At 34.4% G+C, this 24,292-nt stretch overlaps 3 protein-coding genes across 3 annotated transcripts; 2 read left to right on the forward strand and 1 right to left on the reverse strand.

Annotated features, from left to right (window-relative positions):
• The first annotated feature begins 7,105 nt into the window (after positions 1-7,105).
• On the forward strand, positions 7,106-9,351 carry LOC145115113 (Pentatricopeptide repeat (PPR) superfamily protein). The gene has a single exon (XM_079051288.1). The coding sequence runs from the start codon at positions 7,316-7,318 to the stop codon at positions 9,311-9,313; it is 1,998 nt and encodes a 665-aa protein (XP_078907414.1). The 5' UTR covers positions 7,106-7,315; the 3' UTR covers positions 9,314-9,351.
• A 28-nt stretch (positions 9,352-9,379) lies between these two features.
• On the reverse strand, positions 9,380-11,703 carry LOC145115114 (ribulose-phosphate 3-epimerase, chloroplastic). Its single transcript, XM_079051289.1, has 10 exons — positions 11,255-11,703; positions 11,046-11,160; positions 10,836-10,976; positions 10,627-10,740; positions 10,482-10,560; positions 10,274-10,383; positions 10,113-10,169; positions 9,911-9,980; positions 9,724-9,816; positions 9,380-9,641 (listed from the first exon to the last, which is right to left on the reverse strand). Exons 1-9 carry the CDS (start codon positions 11,353-11,355, stop codon positions 9,782-9,784), a joined length of 822 nt encoding a protein of 273 aa, XP_078907415.1. The 5' UTR covers positions 11,356-11,703; the 3' UTR covers positions 9,380-9,641; positions 9,724-9,781.
• An 8,732-nt stretch (positions 11,704-20,435) lies between these two features.
• LOC145116842 (zinc finger (C3HC4-type RING finger) family protein) lies at positions 20,436-24,207 on the forward strand. Its single transcript, XM_079053157.1, has 17 exons — positions 20,436-20,800; positions 21,182-21,280; positions 21,394-21,561; positions 21,655-21,741; positions 21,814-21,875; positions 21,979-22,166; positions 22,258-22,318; positions 22,421-22,598; positions 22,672-22,710; positions 22,805-22,866; positions 22,956-22,992; positions 23,138-23,187; positions 23,296-23,365; positions 23,471-23,546; positions 23,636-23,715; positions 23,803-23,871; positions 23,985-24,207. Exons 1-17 carry the CDS (start codon positions 20,729-20,731, stop codon positions 24,042-24,044), a joined length of 1,458 nt encoding a protein of 485 aa, XP_078909283.1. The 5' UTR covers positions 20,436-20,728; the 3' UTR covers positions 24,045-24,207.
• The last annotated feature ends 85 nt before the right edge of the window (positions 24,208-24,292 follow it).

Below are 24,292 nucleotides of genomic sequence, written 5' to 3' on the forward strand. Positions count from 1 at the left end.
GAAAAACCGGCTTAAATCGAGCAGAGTTTCGACTAGAGAAAGTTGTTTTTCTCGAGAATCTCGGGGCTTCGAGGCTTGCTTAGGGTTTGAGATATGATACCGAGGCTTTGGGGGTTATTTGTAAGCTTATGGAAGTGAAAGGGGTGAAAAAGGGTGAAAAATGGTGAAAGAAATGGGTAAAATCCGAGAAGTCTCGCAGGCCTTATATAGGCCGAAGCCTCGGATACGAAGCAAGGGGAGGCTGCTGCGTGTCCGGACAAGTGGCGAGGGGGAGGGGCTCGGTTCGGACAGCTGGCTCGGCGTGTCGGATGGCCATTGGACCGGACTTCGGCCGAATCGGAAGGCAACACGGTGCGAGTTCGGAAGCAGCCACGGTGCGAGGCGCACGTCGGATCAGGAGCGGACCGAACTTTGGTCCAATAAGAAGACGACACGGGGCGGATCCGGGTGTGGCGGTTACTGTTCATGCGAGTTTTCCCGGTATTATCCATTATTTCTCGGTTTTTGAGCCAAAAACTTCTAAAATTCATATCTTTCACATACGAACTCCGTTTTTGACGTTCTTTATATGCACGCGTAGGTAAAATTATACTCTACGACTTTCGTTTAGACTTCGTCGGCTAATTTTGACTTTATTTTTAATATTATTATTTTTAACAGACCGGGACAGGAAATCCGTTGAAAATTCATAACTTCTTCATCCGACGTCCGTTTTTGTCTGTCTTTTTACCGCTATACTACTATTGACGAGACCTTCAATTCTCATTTAGGTTGTGTCGGCTAAAAATGACTCGATCGATATTTCGAGTTTTTAGCTGTATACTGCTATACTGAAACTTAGAAAAATCATAACTTCCTCATACGAAGTCAGATTTTGATGTTCTTTTTTCGAAAGTTCTCGGTTTAACATAAACTACAACTTTCATTTAGATTGTTAAGGCTAAAAATCCTTTTATTGAAAGTTCAGTTTTCACACTGAACAGTGTTTTGCCGGTTTTGTCGCGGATTTTCGATTGGTCATAACTTCTTCGTTATAACTCGGATTTTAGTGTTCTTTATATTTTTGGAAAACTTGTTACAATCTCTACCACTTGGTTCATCCCAATCGAGATTGTTTAATATTTTATTTTTGAGGGTCAATTATGTAAATATACACAGTATGCTAAAATTTCTCTTTATTGTTTTAAAAAGAACTATAAATTGACCTACATTATTACATAGGTTTGAAATAACGGTTTGTTACAATAGTGGACTCGACGAGTCACATGGGTGCACTCGGCGAGTCAGGTCAAACATGGACTGTTGACTCGAGTTTGATTTCTGTTGACTTTATGGTTTGGTCAACATGAGTAATGGAAAGCCATAGAGGGGTAAAATGGTCTTTTACCCATTCCAAGAGTTTGACAGAAAGAGAAATAGCCTTGGGTTTATTTAGAGTCATGAATAGCGTAATAATTAGAGATATTTATCGTATGTGTTAGGCGGAGGCTAGACCGGTGATTCGAGTTCGAGGTTGTCCGAGTTCTTACAAGGTGAGTCTTCTCACTATACTTACCATGAGTGGTATCTTTGTGTGACCGAGTTGTCTTATGTGCTTATATTGAGAATTGTGATATCCTGCATTATGTCTATGTGATTTATGTTGTGTATTATTCTGAGCTTGCTGAGTTAGGACCGGAGGGTCCCACTGAGACACATTGACCGGAGGGTCTTATCTGAGTATAGCCATGAGAGGCTAACGAGATATGTGGTATTTTGGGGAACTCACTAAGCTTCATGCTTACCGTGTTATGTGATATGTGTTTTAGGTTCTTCTCAGGATCCCGGGAGGGCGCCGGTTCGATTGTACACACCAGAGAAAGAGTTATGCTTTGAGGATCCTGGATTATTAATCAAACATTTATGGAGTTGTGTTTTGTAAACTAAATAAATGGGATTTTGTGAAACGTGTTATGAGAATTATGTGATTTTAAATTGAAAATTTTGTTTGAAAATTTACGTTGTTACACTACAACGGTTGGACTCAAACAAGAGTTGCGCAATAGAGCTAGGCCTAACCTTCTGAAATTATTTAATCCTCGCAATATGTAACTTAACATATTCATTTACTAGTTAGTAAGAGATAACTAGAACTCATAAAAGCACAAAGCAAGCAGCATTCGAGCACCGAGTACACATAATCAAGCATATCACATTCAGGCCATCACTGACTAATTTGTACTAGCATGCGGTTCATAAAGCTGAGATACACATAACAGGCACATAAGGCATCCCTTCCTAGATCCTTAGTCCTAATCTAGCATGCAATTCTCATAAAGCTGCTACACATATAAAAGGCACATAAGGCATCCTTCCTAGATCCTTAGTCCTAATCTAGCATGCAGTTCTCATAAACATATCATAACATAAACTTCTATGGGAAATTTGGGAGTACTTACTTGAACTCGGTTGATTGCATGCACCACACCTTTTTTCTCTTTTCAAAGTTCTTTTCTCTTTTAATTTTTTTTTGTAAAAATGATTTTTCTTTTGAAAATTTTCATACCATGTCCTTAGTTTAACTTCAGACACACCCGAGAGTGTGCCCGAATCCCCCAAACCAAGACTCTGAAACCAACTTGTAAAATCCGAAAAATACGGTCCAAAAATTTCGTTTTTAATTCATTATTAAAACCATAAATATCATCATCAAATAAACATCATGAACCATGTATCTCAAAAACATCATCATAACTGTCAAAGTATCATAATATCATATCAAATATCAGAGTGAAATATCCCAGGCTAGAAAACTGTGGTGTGTGCCATGCGATCATCCCGATCCCTTCCCTTTGCTAGCAGAAGTACCTGAAACCAAAACTAAAAACGGTAAGCACGAAGCTTAGTGAGGTCCCCCAAACTACCACATAACATATCACATATAACATATAAAATAACGTTGGGACTACGCCCAGCTGCATCGGGACGAACCCGACATCGGCTTACCCGACATCGTACTCCTGCACGTCTGGCATCGGGCCTCGCCCGGCATCGAGCTTGACCCGACATACACACTGCATATCATATATCATAAACACATAACATAAACATATAACATACATCGGGCTTTCCTCGACATCGGGCCGAAGCCCGAAACATATAACACATAGCATATAAACTAACATACATCGGGGTTCCCCCGGCATCGAACCTAGGCCCGAAACACATAACACATAATATGCATGAATCATAAAGACATCAAGCATACATAAATACTTCTCGGGACCGCCCCGGCATCGGATCGAGGTCCAGAACACATACTCTACATCGGGCTAGCCCCGGTATCGGCCGAAGCCCGACACATACTAACATACATAAACGGGTCGACATTGGTGCCTTTGACCCGTTCCTACTGGAGGAAAACTCACTTCGCAAGACTGACTGCTGAAAACTCGAGTGAGGAATCTCTGAATGCTGCTCCGGCGACTCCCCGACTATCAATTTCATAATAACACTTAATCAAAATCTAATAATCCTTCCTAGGGTAAAATGACCATTTTACCCCTGGTCAAAGTCAACGCTTGGGTCAAAGTCAACATTCTGATTGACCCAACTCGTCGAGTTACTCCATCAACTCGTCGAGTTTTAGATCCTGAAATCGCGATCTAACTCGTCGAGTCTCCCCCTAATTCCTTTAGGACATAGATCTTGTCCAAACAGCATTAGTATTCCAAACCAAAGCATGAAGACCTAGATCTAGGGTCTAGATACCAGTTAAGCACATAAAGTCTCGAGCTTGCTTCCATGCATGGCCCCTTTGGGACTTAAAAGGCCATAACAACATCCTTACGGTTTGCATGAGACTCAAATGGCATAAAGTTTACACCTTTATGCCTTTACAGCCCTTAATGACTCCAGATCTGAAAATATAATCAACTTGGGACATCCATGACTCATAAGTCATGCTACTTGGACAAAAACCCCATAAAAGTGACTACAAAGAGATCTAAGGAACTATAAGGCAAGTTAAGAGCTTGATTACCAGAAAGTGATGAGAATGGAACAAAATCCCTGGATCTATAACCTTCTCCTTGAACCTTCAAGCTCCTTCTTCTTCTTCTAGGCTTCAAGAACACACAAAACACTCAAAGATGACTCACACACTCCCAAAATGCTCTAGGGTTTCGTGGATTAGGGTTTAGGACAAGGAGGCTGTAAATGAGGCCAAGGGGTGGGGATTAGGATGCTTAAATAGGGTGCAAAACCCCGAAATTAGGGTTTCACCCTGGCCGTGCTACTCGTCGAGTCAGGGACCTCGACTCGCCGAGTAGATAACTCAAACCTCGCGTATACTCTGCCCTCTACTCGACGAGTTAGGGTCACCAACTCGTCGAGTCCTTCTTTTAAAATAAGTAGATAATTAAATTAAATGCGTACCAGGGAACCAGGCGTTACATGCAGACCTAAAAATGTTTGTGCGTCATCTTTTTGGCGCAGAGACATCTTCTAGCCAGAAAAACACATATATCTTTATTTTTTATTAATTTTTTTAAAACTTAGATTTATTCAAACTTTATCTTTGATAAACAATTTGAAAAAAAAAATACAACACTTAAAAAAAAGGGTTTGACGATACAAGAATGAACTTTGTGACAAATTTATAAATAAACATTTAATTACAATAATGGTTGTTGGAGCGGTTTATATAGATATTAAACAAATCTTAATATTGTTTTATATATTTTTGTGTCAAAATTTATAAAACATTATTTAATGCGGTATCAATAATTTCTTAGAAAAAAAATATTTATGGTCAGTTTTTAATTGATTTAATTAAAAAAATAAAATGAAAATTTTAAAAATTTTATTTTAAAATCGAAGTCTAATTACATCCATTATGTGTCAAATTGTTTGATCCCTTATTACAATATTTAAGCATACTTTGTGACTAAAGCTTATTGGTTTTTTATGGTTAAATCGTATCATTTTATTTTCACTTTTTATATAATAATATATAAATTTTGATCTAGATTTGTTAATTATCTATAATAAACTCATAAAAGTATTGAAAAACTCTTTTAAGTTTAAGAAAAATGAGTTTATTTATATTTTAGTTTATTTTAGCAGTCTTTAGACATTAAAAAACAAACAGTCTTCTTCTTTCAGACTGCAGACGTTTGGTCCACCTCTTCTACTGTAGAGGTCTGTAGATGTGGTCCGCAAACTATATACATTTTGCCTCACAAAAAACCAACCATCGCCTTAGTATCAAAAAATTTCAATATAAAAACAAAAAAGTTGACATAGATAAGATCAAAAAACATTAATATTGATTCATTGACAAGTCACATACGAATCATAAAAATAACACTAATATTAATGTTCGATTTTTATTTCATTCTCTTTGTTTGAGAGATGTAATGATATGGTGAGGTTTGAATGACTCGGACACTAGTTACGGTGTTGTTTAGTATGGCATATAATAGTGAGCTGCATGAGATTTTATAATAACTCATAACACAAAATGGAAGAAATACAACCAGTGGGCATCAAGAAAGATGCAGCCAGAAATCAAGAACAATGGTGGTTAGACATCAAGGTGTAAGGCTGAACGGTATACTCCCCACGCTCCTTGGTGTGGTGAGCTTCCAAATCAACCAACAACACCACCACTGTAGGTGTCCGGTGTACTCCCAACGAAGAAAAAAAATGAGAAGAGAAAGAGAAGCAAGGAAGCAAGAGAGGGGTAGGGAAAGACAGAGAATGTTACCCCTCAATTGTTTGTGCCCTCACGTGCCACTCTGCACGAAGCGTTATTGTCGTGGCACCGGAGGTGGTATGTACGATTGTGGTCTAGCTGCCACCTAAGTTGCAGATTGTCTTCGTTGCAGGCAGACCTAACAATGGGGCGGGTTTGGAGCGAATCGACTTTGATCCAAACCCTTTTAACTAATTTCAAAATCCAATCCAAAACCGCTCTGTAACCCATAAGGTTTTGAATAATCTAACTCATACTCTTATCCACCGAATCAATAACTATCCAAACCCGCCCCGTAACCCGTATGTTTTTTTGAATTATCAAACACATTTTACTTAAATATTAAAATAATACTTCTTAAATAGAACAAATGTTGATTTAGAAAACACATTACGTACTCGAGGACTTTCGATTGGAATTAAAAATCACTATTGTAGTAACTTTTGATTGATTTTTGACTGTCGATTGTAGTGATAGAGAATAGCAATTACAAAATTTTTTCCGGTTGATAAATGACATCATAATTCTTAGTAGAAAACTGGAAGTCTATAAGTCGACTCCTTGAGTCTTATGTAAAAACAGTTTGAACTTTAGTTTTTGCCCTTTGGACTTTCTATTGAAATTAAAATTAAACTTTACGCAGTATGAAATATAAACTTATAATTCTAAAATTTATAGGAGGGGGGGGGGGGTTATAAACGGAGTGGATCGGTAATGATCCATAGACGACCCTTTTAATAAAAGGGTTAGCGGGTAAACAAATCAAAAACTATGCTCCAAACTCATATAATTCTTAAGGGTTTGGATGAGATTATGGTCAAAACTCGTTCTATTGTCATACCTAGTTGCAGATATACAGGGGCCTAAGGCTAGGCACGTATGAGGGAAGCATGGGTGGGTGAGGGCTAATGAGTAAAGAAGGTTATGAAAAACTCTTAAGAATTATATGAGTTTGGAGCATAGTTTTTGATTCGTTTACCCGCTAACCCTTTTATTAAAAGGGTCGTCTATGGATCATTACCGATTCTTAAGGGTTTGGATGAGATTATGGTCAAAACTCTTTCAATTGTCATACCTAGTTGTCAGATATACAGGGGCCTAAGGCTAGGCACGTATGAGGGAAGCATGGGTGGGTGAGGGCTAATGAGTAAAGAAGGTTATGAAAAACTCTTAAGAATTATATGAGTTTGGAGCATAGTTTTTGATTCGTTTACCCGCTAACCCTTTTATTAAAAGGGTCGTCTATGGATCATTACCGATTCTTAAGGGTTTGGATGAGATTATGGTCAAAACTCTTTCAATTGTCATACCTAGTTGTCAGATATACAGGGGCCTAAGGCTAGGCACGTATGAGGGAAGCATGGGTGGGTGAGGGCTAATGAGTAAAGAAGGTTATGAAAAACTCCGAGAACCATCGATCCTTTTCTTAGTTTACAACTTCATTAATTATTTTCAAATAAGAGGGTATTTTAGTAATGTATTCTTTTCTAAGTATATGATTAAAAGTGTTGTGATTTCATAGCAGGAGCAAGAGCAACTTTGGGCTGAGACTTGGATCAAAGAATTAATTAACGGCAGATGAATCTGATTCATGGAAGAAATCACCTTGCCTGCGCGACGATGAAGATTTCCGCCATTAAAACCAATTTCTCATGCTCCAGAAATCCTCCTGTCTTCTCTTCAGCTGCCTCGTTTTCATCCTTTCAGTCGAACCTCGCAGATAAAATCGTAAACTCCAAATCCGCAAGTGAAGCGCTTCAGTTGTATTATTCAGCTTCCAAGAACATCGATACCACTAAGAATTTAAAACTGCATTCAGCGACTATTCATTTCTTGACCAATGCAAGGTTATACTTGAAGGCCAGGTGTTTGATGAAAGACCTCATCGAAACTCTACACAGATCTTGCCCTCCTAATAGAGTATGTTCTTTGCTCTACCATGCCCTTGATCAACCCGAACTCAGCAAACCCAAAACCAAAGTGTTTGGAGTGTTAATCATAGCTTTAACCGAACTTGGATTTGTGGATGAGGCGTATTGGGTGCTCAAGAAAACAGATGAGTTGCCTGCTGTTCATGTTTGCAACAGGATTTTAGATGGGTTTTTGAAAATGGGGAGGTATAATTCAATGTGGGAGGCTTACAAAAACATTACTTCTCATGACATGCCACCAAATGTTGTCACGTATGGGATTTTAATCGATGCCTGTTGTCACCAAGGAGATATCAAGAAAGCCCGGAAGCTGTTTGATGAAATGCTTGAAAGAGGTATGAACCTGACTGTTGTCATTTACACAACTTTCATACGTGGGCTATGTTGTGAAGGTAGAATATCAGAAGCCGAAAGCATGTTTGCAGAAATGAACAAAGCCGGAGTGGCTCCAGATTTATACACTTACAATGCTCTAATGGATGGCCATTGTAAGATGGCAAATGTTAGTAAAGCTCTTGACTTTTACAAAGAGATCTTGATCACTGGTTTGATCCCAAATTTTGTCACATTTGGTATCCTAATTGACACATTTCGCAAAGTGGGTAGCATGTTATCTGCCCAAAGTTGTCTCAGTCAAATGATTAAGTTTGGTGAGATACCTAATTCACACATTTATAATTGTTTAATTGATGGATATTGTAAAGAAGGAAATCTTTCTGCAGCCCTTAATTTGTTATCCGAAATGGAAACCTTGGGTATTGCAAATGATGTTTACACTTACTGTATACTTATAAATGGCCATTGCAATATGGGTAGATTACAAGAAGCAAATCTTTTGTTAAAAGAAATGACTAAAAAGGGAGTCATTGCTAATTCAGCAGTTTACAATGCATTAATCAATGGGTACTCAAAGAAAGGAAACATGGAGAAAGCTCTTGAGTTGTGTGGTGAAATGATGAGTAATGGTGTTGAGATTAATATCATTACTTACTCTACATTAATAGATGGTTATTGTAAGGTAAAGAACATGGAGGGTGCAATGGGTTTATACACAGAAATGATGATCAAAGATCTTGTGCCTGATGTTGTGATTTACACTGCTTTGATTGATGGCCATTTTAAAGATTGCAATACAAAATCGGCTTTAAAGATCTACAAGGAGATGATGGAGTCAGGATTAACTCCTAATGTTTTCACTCTTACTTGTTTGATCGATGGATTATGCAAAGATGGTTTAACTAATGATGCAATCAAGATTTTCTTGGAAAATGAGAATTGTCACCCAAATAATGTTCTTTACACATCATTGATTATAGGACTTTGCAATGATGGGAAAGTTTTCAAAGCTGGTAAGTTTTTTAGAGACATGAGACAGATTGGTTTTAAGGCAGATTTGGATGTTTATGCAGTGATTACAGAGTGGCATTTTAAGATGAAACATATGTATGGAGTGATGATGTTACATGGAGACATGGTTAAGATTGGTTTGATCCCAAATGATGTGATTTATGGTGTGTTTGCTAGGGGTTATAGAGAAAATGGGGATTATAAATCAGCATTCAAGTGTTCTGATGATCTTCTGGAATTGGGTCTTCATGTTTCAGGATCCAGACAAGAATCTTTTGTTCAATGTGAGAGTTTGTAGTTGTGGTGAAATTTATAAGGAATATAATTTATGCTTTAGGGTTCTTTGCATTCAATAACAATCAAGTTTTCAAAAAAAAATAATAAAATTGCCACTTTTTCTTCATTCCCTATTATGTTTCAGTTACATCATGATTTGATAACAATTTCCAGACCTCTCGAATGTTAGCTAAACAAGGTGTAGAAGTGAAGGGCAAAAATGGAACTTTTTATACACATTTGCATTTTCACACCTTGTGCCATTTTTCAATATCCATCTTCTTTATACGAGTAATCTCACAACATCATGAAGCAATGTGGTATTTGGTATAGAATCCTCTCCCTGTTGTCTGCAAATCCAACATTTTGTCTTCAAATACTTGAATAATTAAATTCATATAATGCCAAGTGGTGATTACATTGAGATAATACCTTTTTTTTGCTGTTAAAAACACATCCGATCGCATACAGAAATGGATAAGAAACATGTTTAGGGTCTTGTGCTGGTTTTAATACCTTTTATTGCTGTAAAAATGGATAAAAATAAACATGTTTTTAAGGATTTTTACTCAAGTTTTTGGTTACAGATGAAGAGTGGAAAAGACTAAAGAGTCCTTACCTTGAGCATAATCTTTAGCTCCAAAAACAGCAGAACCAGCAACCAACGCATTAGCCCCAGCCTCGATGACCTGTCATCAAACATGGAATGTTTTAAAATTGTTCAAACTGATTGTTAGTGTTCTAAACAGAAGGGTAAAATGGTCATTTACTCACACCCATACAGAACTTTATAAAAGAAACATGGACATAGATTGAAATACCTTGTATGCATTGTTGGGACCCACTCCACCATCTACTTCAATCCATGGGTTCACACCCTGCAAAGTGGATATAAATTAAATTGTCATTACAAACTATTAATTTCCCTATTAGGATTTTCAGGTTTTAAAATTTTAAAAAAAAAGTGAGAATGCAAGATTACCTTCTCCACACACATTCGTCTCAGATCTGATATCTTCTTCACTTGGCTTTCAATAAAGCTTTGGCCACCAAATCCAGGATTTACAGACATAATCAACACCAAATCCACCACTATTCAACACCAACAACAACAAAAAAAAAAAAAAAACAATGTGACTCGATAATTCCATTAAAAGATACGTAAATGTACTAAATTGTGTATAATTTACCATCTAGGACATATTCTATGGTTGTTAATGGTGTTGCAGGATTCAAAACTACTCCAGCTTTTGCTCCAAGACTTTTAATCTGAATGAAGAAAGGAACATTAAAATAAAAAAGAAATAGATTTCAAGAAAATGTCTGAAATCTCACTTGATTAATAGTGCGATGTAAATGGATGGTGGAAGATTGTTCACAGTGGACACTGACTATGTCTGCACCAGCTTTTATAAAGTCGGGGACTCGTTGTTCAGGTTCCACAATCATCTGCCATTTTTATAGTTTTCATTAGATTGGTTTGAAACTTTGAATGATATATTGATATATGAGAATTATTATTTGCAAAAAGAAGAGTTAATTACCAAATGAACATCTAATGGGAGGTCTGTAACTGGGCGCAATGCATCAACAACAAGAGGTCCGATTGTTATGTTTGGAACAAATCGGCCATCCATTACATCAACATGGATCCAATCACAACCTGCCACCTCAACGGCTTTGACCTATACATATCACTAAAACTATTTATATCTAACAAGAGTCAAGAAGCATGCATGAATAAAGAATAATACCTGCTCTCCTAACTTTGAGAAGTTTGCAGACAGAATCGATGGAGAAACAATTATATCACTCTTTGAGAATCTATCAACTCGAGAACTAGCCTTCACGACTGTTCTAATGGCTCTCCTTTAAATTTAATCATGAATTTGAAAATTATGAGTACTACATTATTTTGGAATGTTGTCAAGATCCTCACCAATTTAGGGAAGTAAAACTATACCTTGTGCAAGAGAGCGTGTTACACTGGGAGATAGACGGCTTTATAAAACCATTAATCTGCGATTGGATTAGAGTCGATGAACCCAAAGTAGCAGTTGCCATTTGTTTTCGGATTTTATATTCTCAAAGTTCTTAAAATGAGTATTTTTAACAAACACTTGGTGGGTATAGCCTAAAAGGGCGCAATCTTTTGTATCTTCACGCGAAATCTTTTGGGTATGAGTGTAATTTGGGTGAAGATTAAGGAATTGAAGATGAAGATTGTTCTGGTGTCGGAAAATGACGGGTGGGTGAATTGAGATGTGATTGACACACGTAAGATTGGAGGAGCGGGTTTAGTAAACGGGTGGCTACAGAAAAGAGGAAATGGGGAGTTTTGGAGAGTGGGAACCACAGGCCACAATCTTGAGTCTCTTGACGCCCCTCCGTTGCCGTAAAAAGTCGGCCGACTGCATTTGAACACCTCTTTAGGATGGTGGGAGCCAGCTGACATGCCATTTGTATATAAGGGTTTATCGTACCAAAAAAAAAAAAAAAAAAAAAAAAAAAAAAAAAAAAATCTTATTGAATTTTCAAAAGACAAAACTGCACAAATGGTCCATGTGGTATGTCGAAAATTGTCACTTTCGTCCAAAAAGATTTGGACTAGCATCAGTGGTCCAAAACTTTCATTTTGTTGCGTCTTTAGTCCAATCTGTTTTGATTTTTTTCAAAATGACAGATTTGCCCCTATTAATTTATTTTATCTTTTTTCTTATTTGTTTTCCTGATTTTCAAATTTAAAAAAAAACAATAAAATAAAAATAAAAATAAGTCTCTCTATCTCTCTCTACAAAACAAGAAAATAAAAATAAATCTCTCTCTCTCTCTCTCTCTCTCTCTCTATATATATATATATATATATATATATATATATATATATATATATATATCTCATTCCCCAATATTTCTCATTCCCTCTTCGTTTGTTCTTCATGGCTCTCAAGAACAGTTCATAAAGCCCAAAAACCGGTGTCATCGCTGGAAACTGGTGTCACCGACGGAAACCACCGTCATCCAAAATCATTGCCGACGCCACCATCGTCTTCGTCGTTGGCGCCACCGCCTTCATCCCCCATCATCTCTGTCACCAGCAACCTCCAACAAATCTGAAAGTCGCCATCACCTACAACAAATCCTAATCAATTCCCACCACCGGAGACCCTTTTGTCACTTTCTTGGTTCGTCTTCTCCACCGGAAACCATATCCATAACCCCGATTTTTGACAAAAACCATCACGAACTTATGAAACCCTAATGCCGCCACCTTATCTCGTATGGATTGGGGTTTTCAGTGAAGAAGAAGGACGTGAGCGATCTAAAACCCTAACTTGTCGGATCTTAAAACCCTAACTGGTCGTCGGATTGAGAGAGACGTGACTCGCTGGAGAAGGAGCGAGAGACGGAGACGACGTTTGTGGCTCAAGTTTCCAGACGAAGCTATCATCGATTTGTGAAGACAGCGGCATTTACAGATCTGGAACGTCGTCGATCTTGAGGGTTTCTAGACGAAGCCAACTCCGAGAATCTGAAATGCATCCTTACAAAGCCGGAATCGACAGATCTGGTGGCGACGATTCAGATCCTCCTCCGCCCAGATCCTCTTCCGTCCAGATCTGGAAGCCGGTTTGTGGGATACCACCGTCAGAAGCAAACATATTTCCTCTCGCCGCCTTTCATCTTCTCCTTCGACTTGATTATTCCTCAGCAAAACCTAGCTCGAAGCAAACCCTCATTTGCAGATTTGTTTCCATCACCGGAGAAGAAACAAAGAGCATGCTGGTGAGGGTTGAGATCGGAGGTGTTCCAACGAGAGAGAGAGAGAGAGAGAGAGAGAGAGAGAGAGAGAAAAAGATGGTGATCGGTGGTGGTGTTGTTGTTTACAGGAGGGACGACTGGAAATAGATTTTTTTTTCTTTTTTGTTTAATTTAAATCAGAAATATAACAAAATAAAAAAATAGAAAATAAAATTAAAAAAAGGGCAAATCTGTCATTTTAAAAAAAATCAAAGTAAATTGGACCAAACTCAAATTGGACCAAACTCGCAACAAAATCAAACTTTTGGACCACTAGTGCTAGTCCAAACCTTTTTGGACCAAAGTGACAATTTTCGACAAACCACAGGGACCATTTGTGTAGTTTAGTCTTTTCAAAAATACCAAAAGTTAACAATTTTCATAAAATAACCAATGAAATGTATTAGCCACATCTAGAGATGCAAACGGGGGCGGATATTGGCGGATACTACAAAATCCGTCCCCGCACCCTACCTCCGATACACATATCCATCCCCGCCCCCACCCCGCTAAATCCCCGACGGGTTCGGGTGGGAAAATCTCCACCGGATATGGGGAACCCGATGAATACCCGTTTAGTAAAAAAAAATTGTAAATCTGAAAAATATATAAAAAAAAATACATAATAATAATAATCATGATAACCAATACAATTTAGAGTTCTTACTTCATTCTCATACACGAAATAGTAAAAAAGATAACAACAAACCAATACTTAACAACTAAAATAAAAACAAAATTCATAACATTCAAGTTTGTTTATCGCCTTATCAACACCATCAATCTTTTGCTTTTTAAAATGTCTCCAAACTTCTGAAGTTAATCTTCTTTTTGTATTTTCAACAACCTCTGCATCTGTTGTTCCAGCCCCCTCGCCATCTGTTGTTCCAGCCAATTGTCCATCTGCTGTTCAGCCCCCTCGCCATCTGTTGTTCCAGCCCCCTCGCCATCTGTTGTTCCAGCCAATTGTCCATCTGCTGTTCCAACAGCCTCAACACTTGGTTGTGGAGGTTGTTGATCTTGAATGTCACTGCAAAAGGATAAATAAGATTTAATCAACATCACAATAAACATGATTCTTTTTTGAATCATATAAGTTTAAAGAAAGCTAAATATGGATATATTGTAGTTATAGGGGGAAAAAACTCAGATAGACAGATTGCACCACTGTCAAGCTCAAGGTAAAAAAAAAAAGGCCATATCAGATTACAACCACAACAAAAAGTCGAGTGCAGGAAATTTTAGATGGACAGATTACAACCACAACACATATAAGTTAGAAAAATTAAGATGGACAGATTATAACCACAACAAAAATAGCCATATCAGTTTAGTGTACATTCATATCCAAAGCAAAAAAGAAACCAAGTTCATGAAATATATTACCAATCAGCAACAAAAAAGTTACATATTTTTTCATGATTCATGAAAAAGAAACCAAATTCATATATATCCAGTTAATGAAAATCTAGTAATCGCAGATGGACACATTTCTGAAACAAAAATCACTGAATTAATTGACTAATACAACTAAAAATGAGTACAAGAAAATCGAGTGAATCAGTTCCAAAATAGACCAAAATAGATGCAAGTGGGTAATCAGGTTTCTAGAAAACCATAGTCTAATAAGGTTTCAACAACCAAAATCACTCAATCGAGTGAGTAATAACCAAAACCGAGTGCAAGAAAATCGACTAAAGGATTAATTAGTCACAACTTAATCTAATTTATTGAAATCGATTACCTGGGCTTAGGATTTTCTGATGAAGCCAAAACTTCTTGTACGCTATTCTCCTTCAATTCCATGAGTGCAGACTAGGTTGAAGCGAAGGTGAAGGATTGATGTCGTCGACTCGTCGTGAAGATTCACTGAAGAAGAACGAGGGGCCGATTCCAGAAATAAGATGAAGTTTGAATATTGAACTGAACAAGAATCAAAGAGGAATGAAGGGCTTAAGTGAAGAAGAATAATTTTCGTGTGTGGCTGCATCTTTTATAATAAGTTCTTGATTCTAGGAGAAGCCGAATAGATCATAAGAGACTAGAGAGAGAATGAGATCGGTGAATGGTGATTCAATGCTTAAAGACACGAGGAGTCGAAATATTGAACTTTTGAAGCGTCGTCTTGAACTTGATACTCTGAATAAGATTTCCCAATTCCCATAAACATATATATATATATATATATATATATATATATATATATATATATATATAATCGGGTTTTAAACGGGGCGGATAGTATCATAACCGTCTCCGACCCATCCCCGCTTCGGGTTTAAATATTTACGTCCGTCCCCGCTCCGTTACCCGTTAAGACGAGTAATACCCGACCCGTTAGGGTCGGATCCCCACGGGTAGCGGGTAATACCCGATCCGCTTGCATCCCTAGCCACATCTGCGGTTTTGTTACTCTCATCTGCCATTTCGTCACTTTCAACTACAAATAACTGATGGAATGGATTAATGGAACAAATCGTAGATGAAAATGAGCAAATAGCAAATAGAATGAGCAAATCGCAGATGAGGACTAGCTATATGCGATTTTTTGATTATATTGTGAAAAAGCGTTTTTCTTTATATTTTTTAAAAAATCATTAAGGTTTTTGACTAAATTTAGACAAAATTTCACAATTGGTCCCCGTGGTTTACATAATATCGCACTTTGACGACTTCCTAGCAAAAAGTCACGCGACTGGTCCTGTGGTTTGTAAAATTACATGAAAGGTCCTCCTGCCATTAAATCTAACTTTTCAGCTGTTAGATTTTAATGGAAAATAATTTTTTGCCCTTGTACCAATATTGCAATACACTATAAACCTCAAAGACTATTCGTGTAATTTTATAAATTTGAAAATTTATGTATATATAAATTATAAATATGAATTCTGTATATATATAAATTATAAATATAGATTTTATATATATGTATATATATTTTTTCAACAACTTGATAAATTTTTTTTTATCTTTTTGACATTTTATTTTCTATTTTTTTTTATAATTTTAGTTATTTATGATTTTTTTAATGTATTTTAAAAAAACCAAAATTATAAAAAAACCAAAAAAACTTAAATACCAAAATTGTAATATACTCTAATATATTCATACATTTTACACTTTTTGGAAAAGGTAAAAAAAAAGTCATCAAGTTGATGAAAATAAAACGAAACAACGAAAAAAATAAAAATAGGAAATAATTAAAAAATAATATGAAAAAATTTAAAAAAATAATACTAAAAAATTAAAAAAACCAAAAAAAGATGAAAATGTAAAATGTATTAATATATTAGAGTATATTAGAATTTGGTGTTTGAATTTTTGTTTTTTGTTTTTCTATTTTTCATTACTTGAATCAACATAAATAAAAACAATAGAAGAATAATAAATAATTAAAATTATAATAAAAATAAAAAACAAAAGGTCAAATAATGATAATGATAAATGCAAACATAAAGTTGCTAACGATATTAACTATGGAGCATAAAAAAACATGAACAGTAACGACATAAAATTAAAAAAAAATAAAAAAATAAAAAAATATTAACGCTTCAATTCACAAATAAGAAAAATTAAAGAAAAAATAATTTCGACATGGTCTATCGAATTTAAATTTATTTACTTGATTCAAAATAAATAAAAATATAACAAAAAACCATAAATAACTAAAACTATAAAACAAAAATAGAAAACAAAATGTCAAAAAGATAATATATATATATATATATATATATATATATATATATATATATATATCAAATTGTTGAAATTATATATATACATATATATATAAAATTTATATTTATAATTTATATAAATACAAAATGCGAAAATTTTAATTTATTTATATATATATATATATATATATATATATATATATATATATATATATATATATATATATATAAAATTTCAAGTTTATAAAATTACGCGAATGGTCCTTGAGATTTGTAGTGTATTGTAATATTGGTACAAGGGCAAAATAGTCTTTTCCATTAAAATCTAACAGCTTAAAAGTTAGATTTAACGGCAGGAGGACCTTTCATGTAATTTTACAAACCACAGGGACCAGTCGCGTGACTTTTTGCTAGGAAGTCGTCAAAGTGCGATATTCTATAAACCATAGGGACCGATTGTGAAATTTTGTCCTAAATTTATAATGTTCTCTTCTCTGATCATTACCTCTTTATATATATATATATATATATATATATATATATATATATATATATATATATATATATATATATATATATATATATATATATATAAAGAGGTAATGATCAGAGAAGAGAACATTATAAATTTAGTCAAAAACCTTAATGATTTTTTAAAAAATATCCAAAAAAAAACGCTTTTTCACAATATAATCAAAAAATCGCATATAGCTAGTCCTATATATATATATATATATATATATATATATATATATATATATATATATATATATATATATATATATATATATATATATATATAGGGAAGAGTTTTTTGGAAAACAAAAAAACCCTAAAAATCATAAAAATACATAAAAAAAATACATAGACATCACAAAACCTTTTTTTTGAATTTTTTTTACAAAAAGTCGCAGCCTTTTTGACAATTTCGCTGAAAAAAAATCATTTTTTTTTTTGTAAAAATTTTTTTTTTCAAAAAAAATTTCAGCGATTTTATGTTAAAAGCTGCGATTTTTTGATAAAAAAATTGAAATTTTTTTTTTGTGATCTCTAAGTATTTTTTTTATTCATTTTAGGGTTTTTTTGTTTTCCATAGAACCTAAACATATATATATATATATATATATATATATATATATATATATATATATATATATATATATATATAAGCATCTTTTTTAATATATAATCAATTTTTTTAATATAATAAAAAATGTTAAAAATAGTTTGTTTATTTATTTTATTATCTCTAAATTTATTATTATTTTTTTATTTTAAAAATTTATTTAAACATATTATCTAATGTCGTAATACATTATTTAATTTTAAAATTGAACTTCTTGACTCCTTGATTGTTTACTTGGTGATTTTTGTTCGTAGCTTCTTCATCTAAAATTGAACACCGATCAAGACTCTCATGTTCTCGCTGTCTCCATATAGGAATTAACGATCTCACCAAATCAGCTATCTCCATATGAGAATTTACGATCTTACCAAGTCAAACAGTAAGCAATCATTTTTTTCTAGAATCATATTAGAATCTATACTAAAATTAGATGTTATTGGTTATGTATTTTCGGAAATAGATGCTAATGTTTATGTATCTTTTGAAATTAGATGCTAATTTTTATGTATTTTCTAAAATTAGGTGCTAATGTTTATGTATTTTTGAATTCTTGCCACTTATTGTGTATATATGCAGTTGTCCTGGTGCTCTAGATTAGTTTTAAAATATCATATAATATCATATTATAGTGTAAAGAATGTTAAATTTGGTTTTGATATGGGGAATCACGTACTAGATGTAGGTTGTGCATGTATTCTCTTGTTACTTTATTTGATTGGTGGAACGAAATGAAAGTTTTATCGGTAAACCGTTAGATGTGCTACCCATTTGGCTTTTTGGATTAAAAAAATAAGATATGATCTTGTTGCATCATTATAGTGAATCATGTCGTAAAACAATTTCAATTGGTTTGTATCTATTTTGTTCTTGTTGGGATCACAACTGGTTTGTAATACTCTGTCTGTTCATTTTTTTATATCATTTTGTAAAATTCACTTATTAAAAAGTGTAGTGCCTATGTATATATGTGTATGATTGTCCCATGTCTATAACTCTTTGTATCTTATGTGGAATTCACATTTACCAAGATATCGAATATTTAATTTTCTTTTCCAAGCACTGTTTTGAAAGCTGAACCGGACCGGTCGGTTCAACCGGAACCGGTCAGGTTACCGGTTTTTTAGAGCCAAAAAACCGTTTGTAAACAAACCGGAAAAAACCGGCGGTTCAACCAAAAATCGGATAAAACCGATCTAGTGTTTATATAGAAAATATAAGATTTTTTATGGGAAAATATGTTTTTTTTTTTTGCATAAATATGATTTTATAAAGAAAAAACATATTCGAATTTTTTTTTGAGAAAAAAGTTGTAAAGCTAAAGTTAGGATGAATTCATAACATAATTCTAAAACTTGGGCCAAAAAGGTAAATTTTGGACCAAATTTGTAATAAAATTTAAAATCTGGGCTAAAAGTGTAAATTTTGGACCAAATTTGTAATAACTTTTAAAATCTGAGCCAAAAATGTAATTTTTGAAAGTTGGATGACCCGTTGACTGGGTAAAAGGGCTAAATTGAATACGATTACCGATTTTTGGGACTTAAATGAATAAAAAAAAGTATATGGACTAAATCGATAATGAGGCCAATATGTAAGGACTTTATTGCAATTTTCCCTTAATATGGAGAAACATACGTACCGAATGTTTTCTCATTTGATAATTAAGTAGGGGTTTTACAATTTTCAAGTAATAAATTTAATATTAATTAAAAAAATCATATTTTTGGATATCCGAAAGGTTTGAAAATCTATAAAATCACTATCCGTATCCGAATCCGAAATTTCGGATATCCAATTTAGGATATCCAAAAATCCGGATATCTGAAATTTCGGTTAGTTTCGGATCGGGCTTTCGGATTTTCATTTGGATTTTTGGATTCGGGTATTTTTAAACACGTTTACGAATCACCTCCCTAAATGAATAATCGTTGGGGTCTTAGCGTCTTGGAGAACGCAATTAAATTTCTGAAGAATCGATTGACGCTTAGCTTTCTCCAACTTTCACTCCATGGTCGACCTTTATTTCCTTTTGGCTTATGCTTATCCTCACTATCAAAGACAATTATAATCTCGGGCATTAAAATTTAGGGCCCTAATAACTTGGAGATATTGGTTCGGCCTTAAATGTGAGATAGACATTTATAATATATTTATAGCAATCAAAGTTCAATCAAACTTCTTATGATTTCTCTAATAAAAACATGGAAATCATGAATAATATTTTGTCATCAGTCGTTTACTTTTTTTAGGAGAAAATAAACGTGTTGAATACAATTACAAAAACCAGTAAGTATTACACAATAAATTACATTACTTTTAAGCACATTTTTATAGCTAATCAATTTATTTTAAACATTCAACCTTAACACATAAAATATAATATTCATTTCCAAGTTATCAAAATTTGCATCTTTTAAAATCAAATGATTTTATAAAATTATGTACTAAATCACTAGGATTTCTTTGGGTAAGATGATGAAAGAACCACACAGAACAGTCAAAATACACGTCAACGTCCAACAAACTTCACTTTGTCATTGTAGAATTGTCATTCTTCAAACGAATCCAACATTTTGAGAGCGAAAGCTCTAAATTTTAATCACCTACATGTAGTAGATTTAAAGAGAAAGTGAAGAGTACACGTAAATGAATATCGTCCGTGTATGGAACGAAGGATTCTTGAAAGAACACGCTCTTATCCTCCATCTTCAATTAATGCTTTAACAATCTCCTTTCACTCTCTTCTTTGCTTCCATATTCGCTAGATTATTGTATATACTATATTATATACACCTTTTTGTGGCTGCGTTCTTCTCCAATTTGGCCTGTCTGCAAAATGGCTACCGATGAAGAATCATCAGCTGGATTTAGCTTGGAAGGAATTGAAGACGTCGAGGATTTTGTTTTGGTGAGTTTTTAGGATTATTCACCCTAAATTGCTTAAATAGCAATTAAATGCTGGGAAAATGTTTCTACTATCATTGATTTCGTATCAACGTAGTTTTATGTGATCTATGTGCAGAAAAGAGATTTGCACTTTACTTTGGCAGACAATGAATTCTACTTTTTGTCTGCAAATTTTTTTTATTGCTAACTATAACAATGTTGATGAAAATTTTGGGGAAATTGATATCGATATAGAAGCGAAGCTCTTTTTGCCCCCAAGGAGGGGATGTAATTCAGTGGTTGAGTTCACTTGCATTTTCTGTGTTTTAGCTTGATAATGGATATCTATGGAAGTTTGAAGTTTTGGTTTATTGCTATCTGAACTTCTAAAGTTTGAATTCAGGGAGATCAAGAAGAGTCTTTAGACACAGGGCGTTCTACTCATCTTCTTGATCTAATGAAAATGGCCAACAAAGCATTCAGAGTGAATCGGTATGAAGAGGTAAGTAATGAAACTAGTTGCTTTATACATTCTGTTCTTTTGTTTCTTCCTTTTGAGCCTGAAAATGAGTTAACAAACTTCCTAGTTCCTAATGACTAATGTTAATTAATCAGGCAGTGAATTATTACTCAAGAGCTCATAATATAAAGCCAGATGATCCTATCATTCTTAGCAACCGATGTGCTGCTTACCTAAAGATTGGCCACTTTCTGAAACACAGACCAGCTGCTGCATCTGAACTTAGACCATTAAGTGGGCTTGATCCTACAACCCATGCCAGTGTATGCGAATCATCATCTTTATTTTTTCAAGCTTTATTGTTTCTGTTTACATTTGTAACCACAAAATCCTTTGAATCCATGAACTTTATTCAGCTTGCATTAAAGGATGCCGAGCACTTTATGAACTTACAGAATCACACTGTAATGGCATACATACTGAAGGCAAATGCACTCATTTTGGTAAGAATAAGACCCCAGTTCCTATATCATACCTCTATTCATGACACTCATCTTGATCATATATTTTGGCAGTTAGAAAGATTTGAGCAAGCCCGTGATGTAATTCTTACAGGTCTTCAACTCGATGCTTCAAGGTATGTTTTTGCAATATTCTTGTCCACTTTAAGAATTTCATGTTTTTTTCTTGATGCATCACATGCTCTCTCTTTCTCTCGCCCCCTCTCTCTCTCTCTCTAGCAATGCTCTAAAGAATTTAGAAAGGTTTACAGTCGATATATTTGGGAAAAGAACACATGGTCAGATTCAGACACCACGTACTGATGACTTTGATTGCACTCTTTGCTTCAAGTTACTCTATGATCCAATCACAACTCCATGTGGGCATACCTTTTGTCGTTCATGCCTCTTCCAGTCAATGGACCAGGGTAAGTGTGCTGTGAGTCATTCTTTCTCTATAACTTCTCTTACCACACTTGAGTTCACTAATTTTCTTTGGATTTTGAATATCTGTTTCAGGAAACAGATGCCCATTGTGTAGAACAGTTCTGTTTATCAGTCCAAGAACTTGTGCAATAAGGTGAGTTGACATCGGTTCCTTATAGCAGATAAATATTTAATATGCCCTTTTTTAACCATCTTAAGTCTTAACTTAAGTAACATACAATCTTTTATTGAGCAGTGTGACACTGAAAAGTATAATAGAGAGGAACTTCCCTGTGGAATATGCAGAAAGGAAATTGGAGAATGACAGTTTGACTAAAATGGGTCCTGATTTGTTACCTCTTTTTGTGATGGATGTTGTGCTACCTTGCCAGAAGTTCCACCTAAATATATTTGAAGCCCGTTATAGACTTATGGTGAGTTTTTTAATCCATGCTATCAACACATCTGCTTTAATATATTTGATTTATCTTTATGCTTAAATCACAGGTGAGGAGAATCATGGAAGGAAATCGACGAATGGGAATGGTAGATATTTTGTGTGTTCTTCTTCTGGATCCATTGATAAAAGCAGATTGTTAGAGTCTCGTTAACACATTGTTTTTTTTTGCATATAATGTAGGTTATACTTGACACTAGCACCGGATCTGTAGCTGATTATGCATGTGAAGTGGAAATTACAGAGTATTTTTTTCAATCATCAGTCTTTATATCTTTAAGGTTTGTGTCAAGCGGATTTAATCATTAGTAGTAATTTGTTCTGAATCATGCAGTTGTGAGCCACTTCCAGATGGGAGGTTTTTCTTGGAGGTGAGATAAAATATCAATTGTTTCATTTCTTGTATCCTCTTTATGATTGATCTAGACTTTAGAAAACTCAGGGGTATCATAAAAGATTTTGAAAATGAAGCTCTAACTGTTATTTTTTATGCTAAAGAGATCAAAATTTTTGCAGGTTGAAAGTAGGCGAAGGTGCCACATCCTTCGAAACTGGGATCAAGACGGGTTAGCATCATTCTTATCATGACTTTTTTTTTTTTTTTTTGAATTCATTTTCAAGATTTAAAATTTGGTTTTAAAGTTGGTGATATGTATTTCCCATATATAATGAAGGTACCGTGTTGCTGAGATTGAATGGGTGCAGGATTTATCTCCAACCGAAGGGACAAAAGAGAGATCCGATGTAATTATACTTTTACCTCGACTTATAATTTTACCAAATTTGAAGGGTATGATGGGAATATGAGTAAGAAAATGTTGTTTTTTTGTATATTTTTGGTGGTTATAGTTGCAGGATATGACGGATATAGTGGCAGAATATGCTCGATCTTGGATAAGGTTAGCTCAAGAAGCAGCGCAAGGAGGTAAACTTTTATAAATCTTTTCCATTTTGATGTCTTTTTTTCATTACTTGTTTCTCCCTCTCTTATGGTTGTGTTATATGTTGATGAAGATCAAATGAGACTCACAGAACTACATAAAGCACAAGGTATGATGCCATCAACAAGGGATCTTGAATCCTTCAGTTTTTGGGTAAGAATCATTGTTTAAACTTTTTGTTTATAAAATCATAAAAGCCAAATTTTTTAATCTTTATGAGATATAATCATCTGGATGCAGCTTGCTACTTTATCAAATCGAAGACCACAAGAAAGGTTGGACCTCCTTCGCATGAAAGATACAACAGCGGTACATTTCTTAAATTCTTTTTTATCATTTTATACTACGACATGCCAGCTGTCAAAGTGTCATCTGTCATCATAATTCCATTGTCATTAACTAGCATGAACTATTAATTACAGAGGTTAAGGAGGGCATATCATTACTTGAAAGCAGCAGAACAAGGCTGTGGCTTGCAATGAAAGTAAACGTCTACTTTTCTTGTTCTTATTTGTTCTTTTGTTGGCCAAGAACAAAGAAAAAAAAATACAATCTTTTTATATTTTTCATAGTAAAGAAGAACTTCTTTGAATATCTTGTAAAATCCTACTTTGTCCAAAGGTGAAAATATGATGTTTTTAACCATTTCAATATTGTATATCGTGAGATCGTTTAAATTTGAGAACAATTTATGTTTACTTTGTCCAAAGGTGAAAATATGTTTATTTTG

Source organism: Lactuca virosa, chromosome 5 (genome assembly GCF_052849685.1).
Source record: "Lactuca virosa cultivar CGN04683 chromosome 5, Lactuca_virosa_CGN04683_v6, whole genome shotgun sequence".
NCBI lineage: Eukaryota > Viridiplantae > Streptophyta > Magnoliopsida > Asterales > Asteraceae > Lactuca > Lactuca virosa.

What these genes read in the sequence shown, in the direction of transcription:
- LOC145115113 (XM_079051288.1), top strand. Translation starts at nt 7,316, where the DNA reads ATGAATCTGATTCATGGAAGAAATCACCTTGCCTGCGCGACGATGAAG.
- LOC145115114 (XM_079051289.1), bottom strand. Translation starts at nt 11,355, where the DNA reads ATGGCAACTGCTACTTTGGGTTCATCGACTCTAATCCAATCGCAGATT. An exon ending in AACACGCTCTCTTGCACAAG is followed by an intron (nt 11,161 to 11,254) that starts GTATAGTTTTAC and finishes TTAAATTTAAAG; the next exon opens with GAGAGCCATTAGAACAGTCG. An exon ending in GTCCCAACAATGCATACAAG is followed by an intron (nt 9,981 to 10,112) that starts GTATTTCAATCT and finishes GTTTGATGACAG; the next exon opens with GTCATCGAGGCTGGGGCTAA.
- LOC145116842 (XM_079053157.1), top strand. Translation starts at nt 20,729, where the DNA reads ATGGCTACCGATGAAGAATCATCAGCTGGATTTAGCTTGGAAGGAATT. An exon ending in TGTGAAGTGGAAATTACAGA is followed by an intron (nt 22,867 to 22,955) that starts GTATTTTTTTCA and finishes TGAATCATGCAG; the next exon opens with TTGTGAGCCACTTCCAGATG. An exon ending in TTGAATCCTTCAGTTTTTGG is followed by an intron (nt 23,716 to 23,802) that starts GTAAGAATCATT and finishes ATCTGGATGCAG; the next exon opens with CTTGCTACTTTATCAAATCG.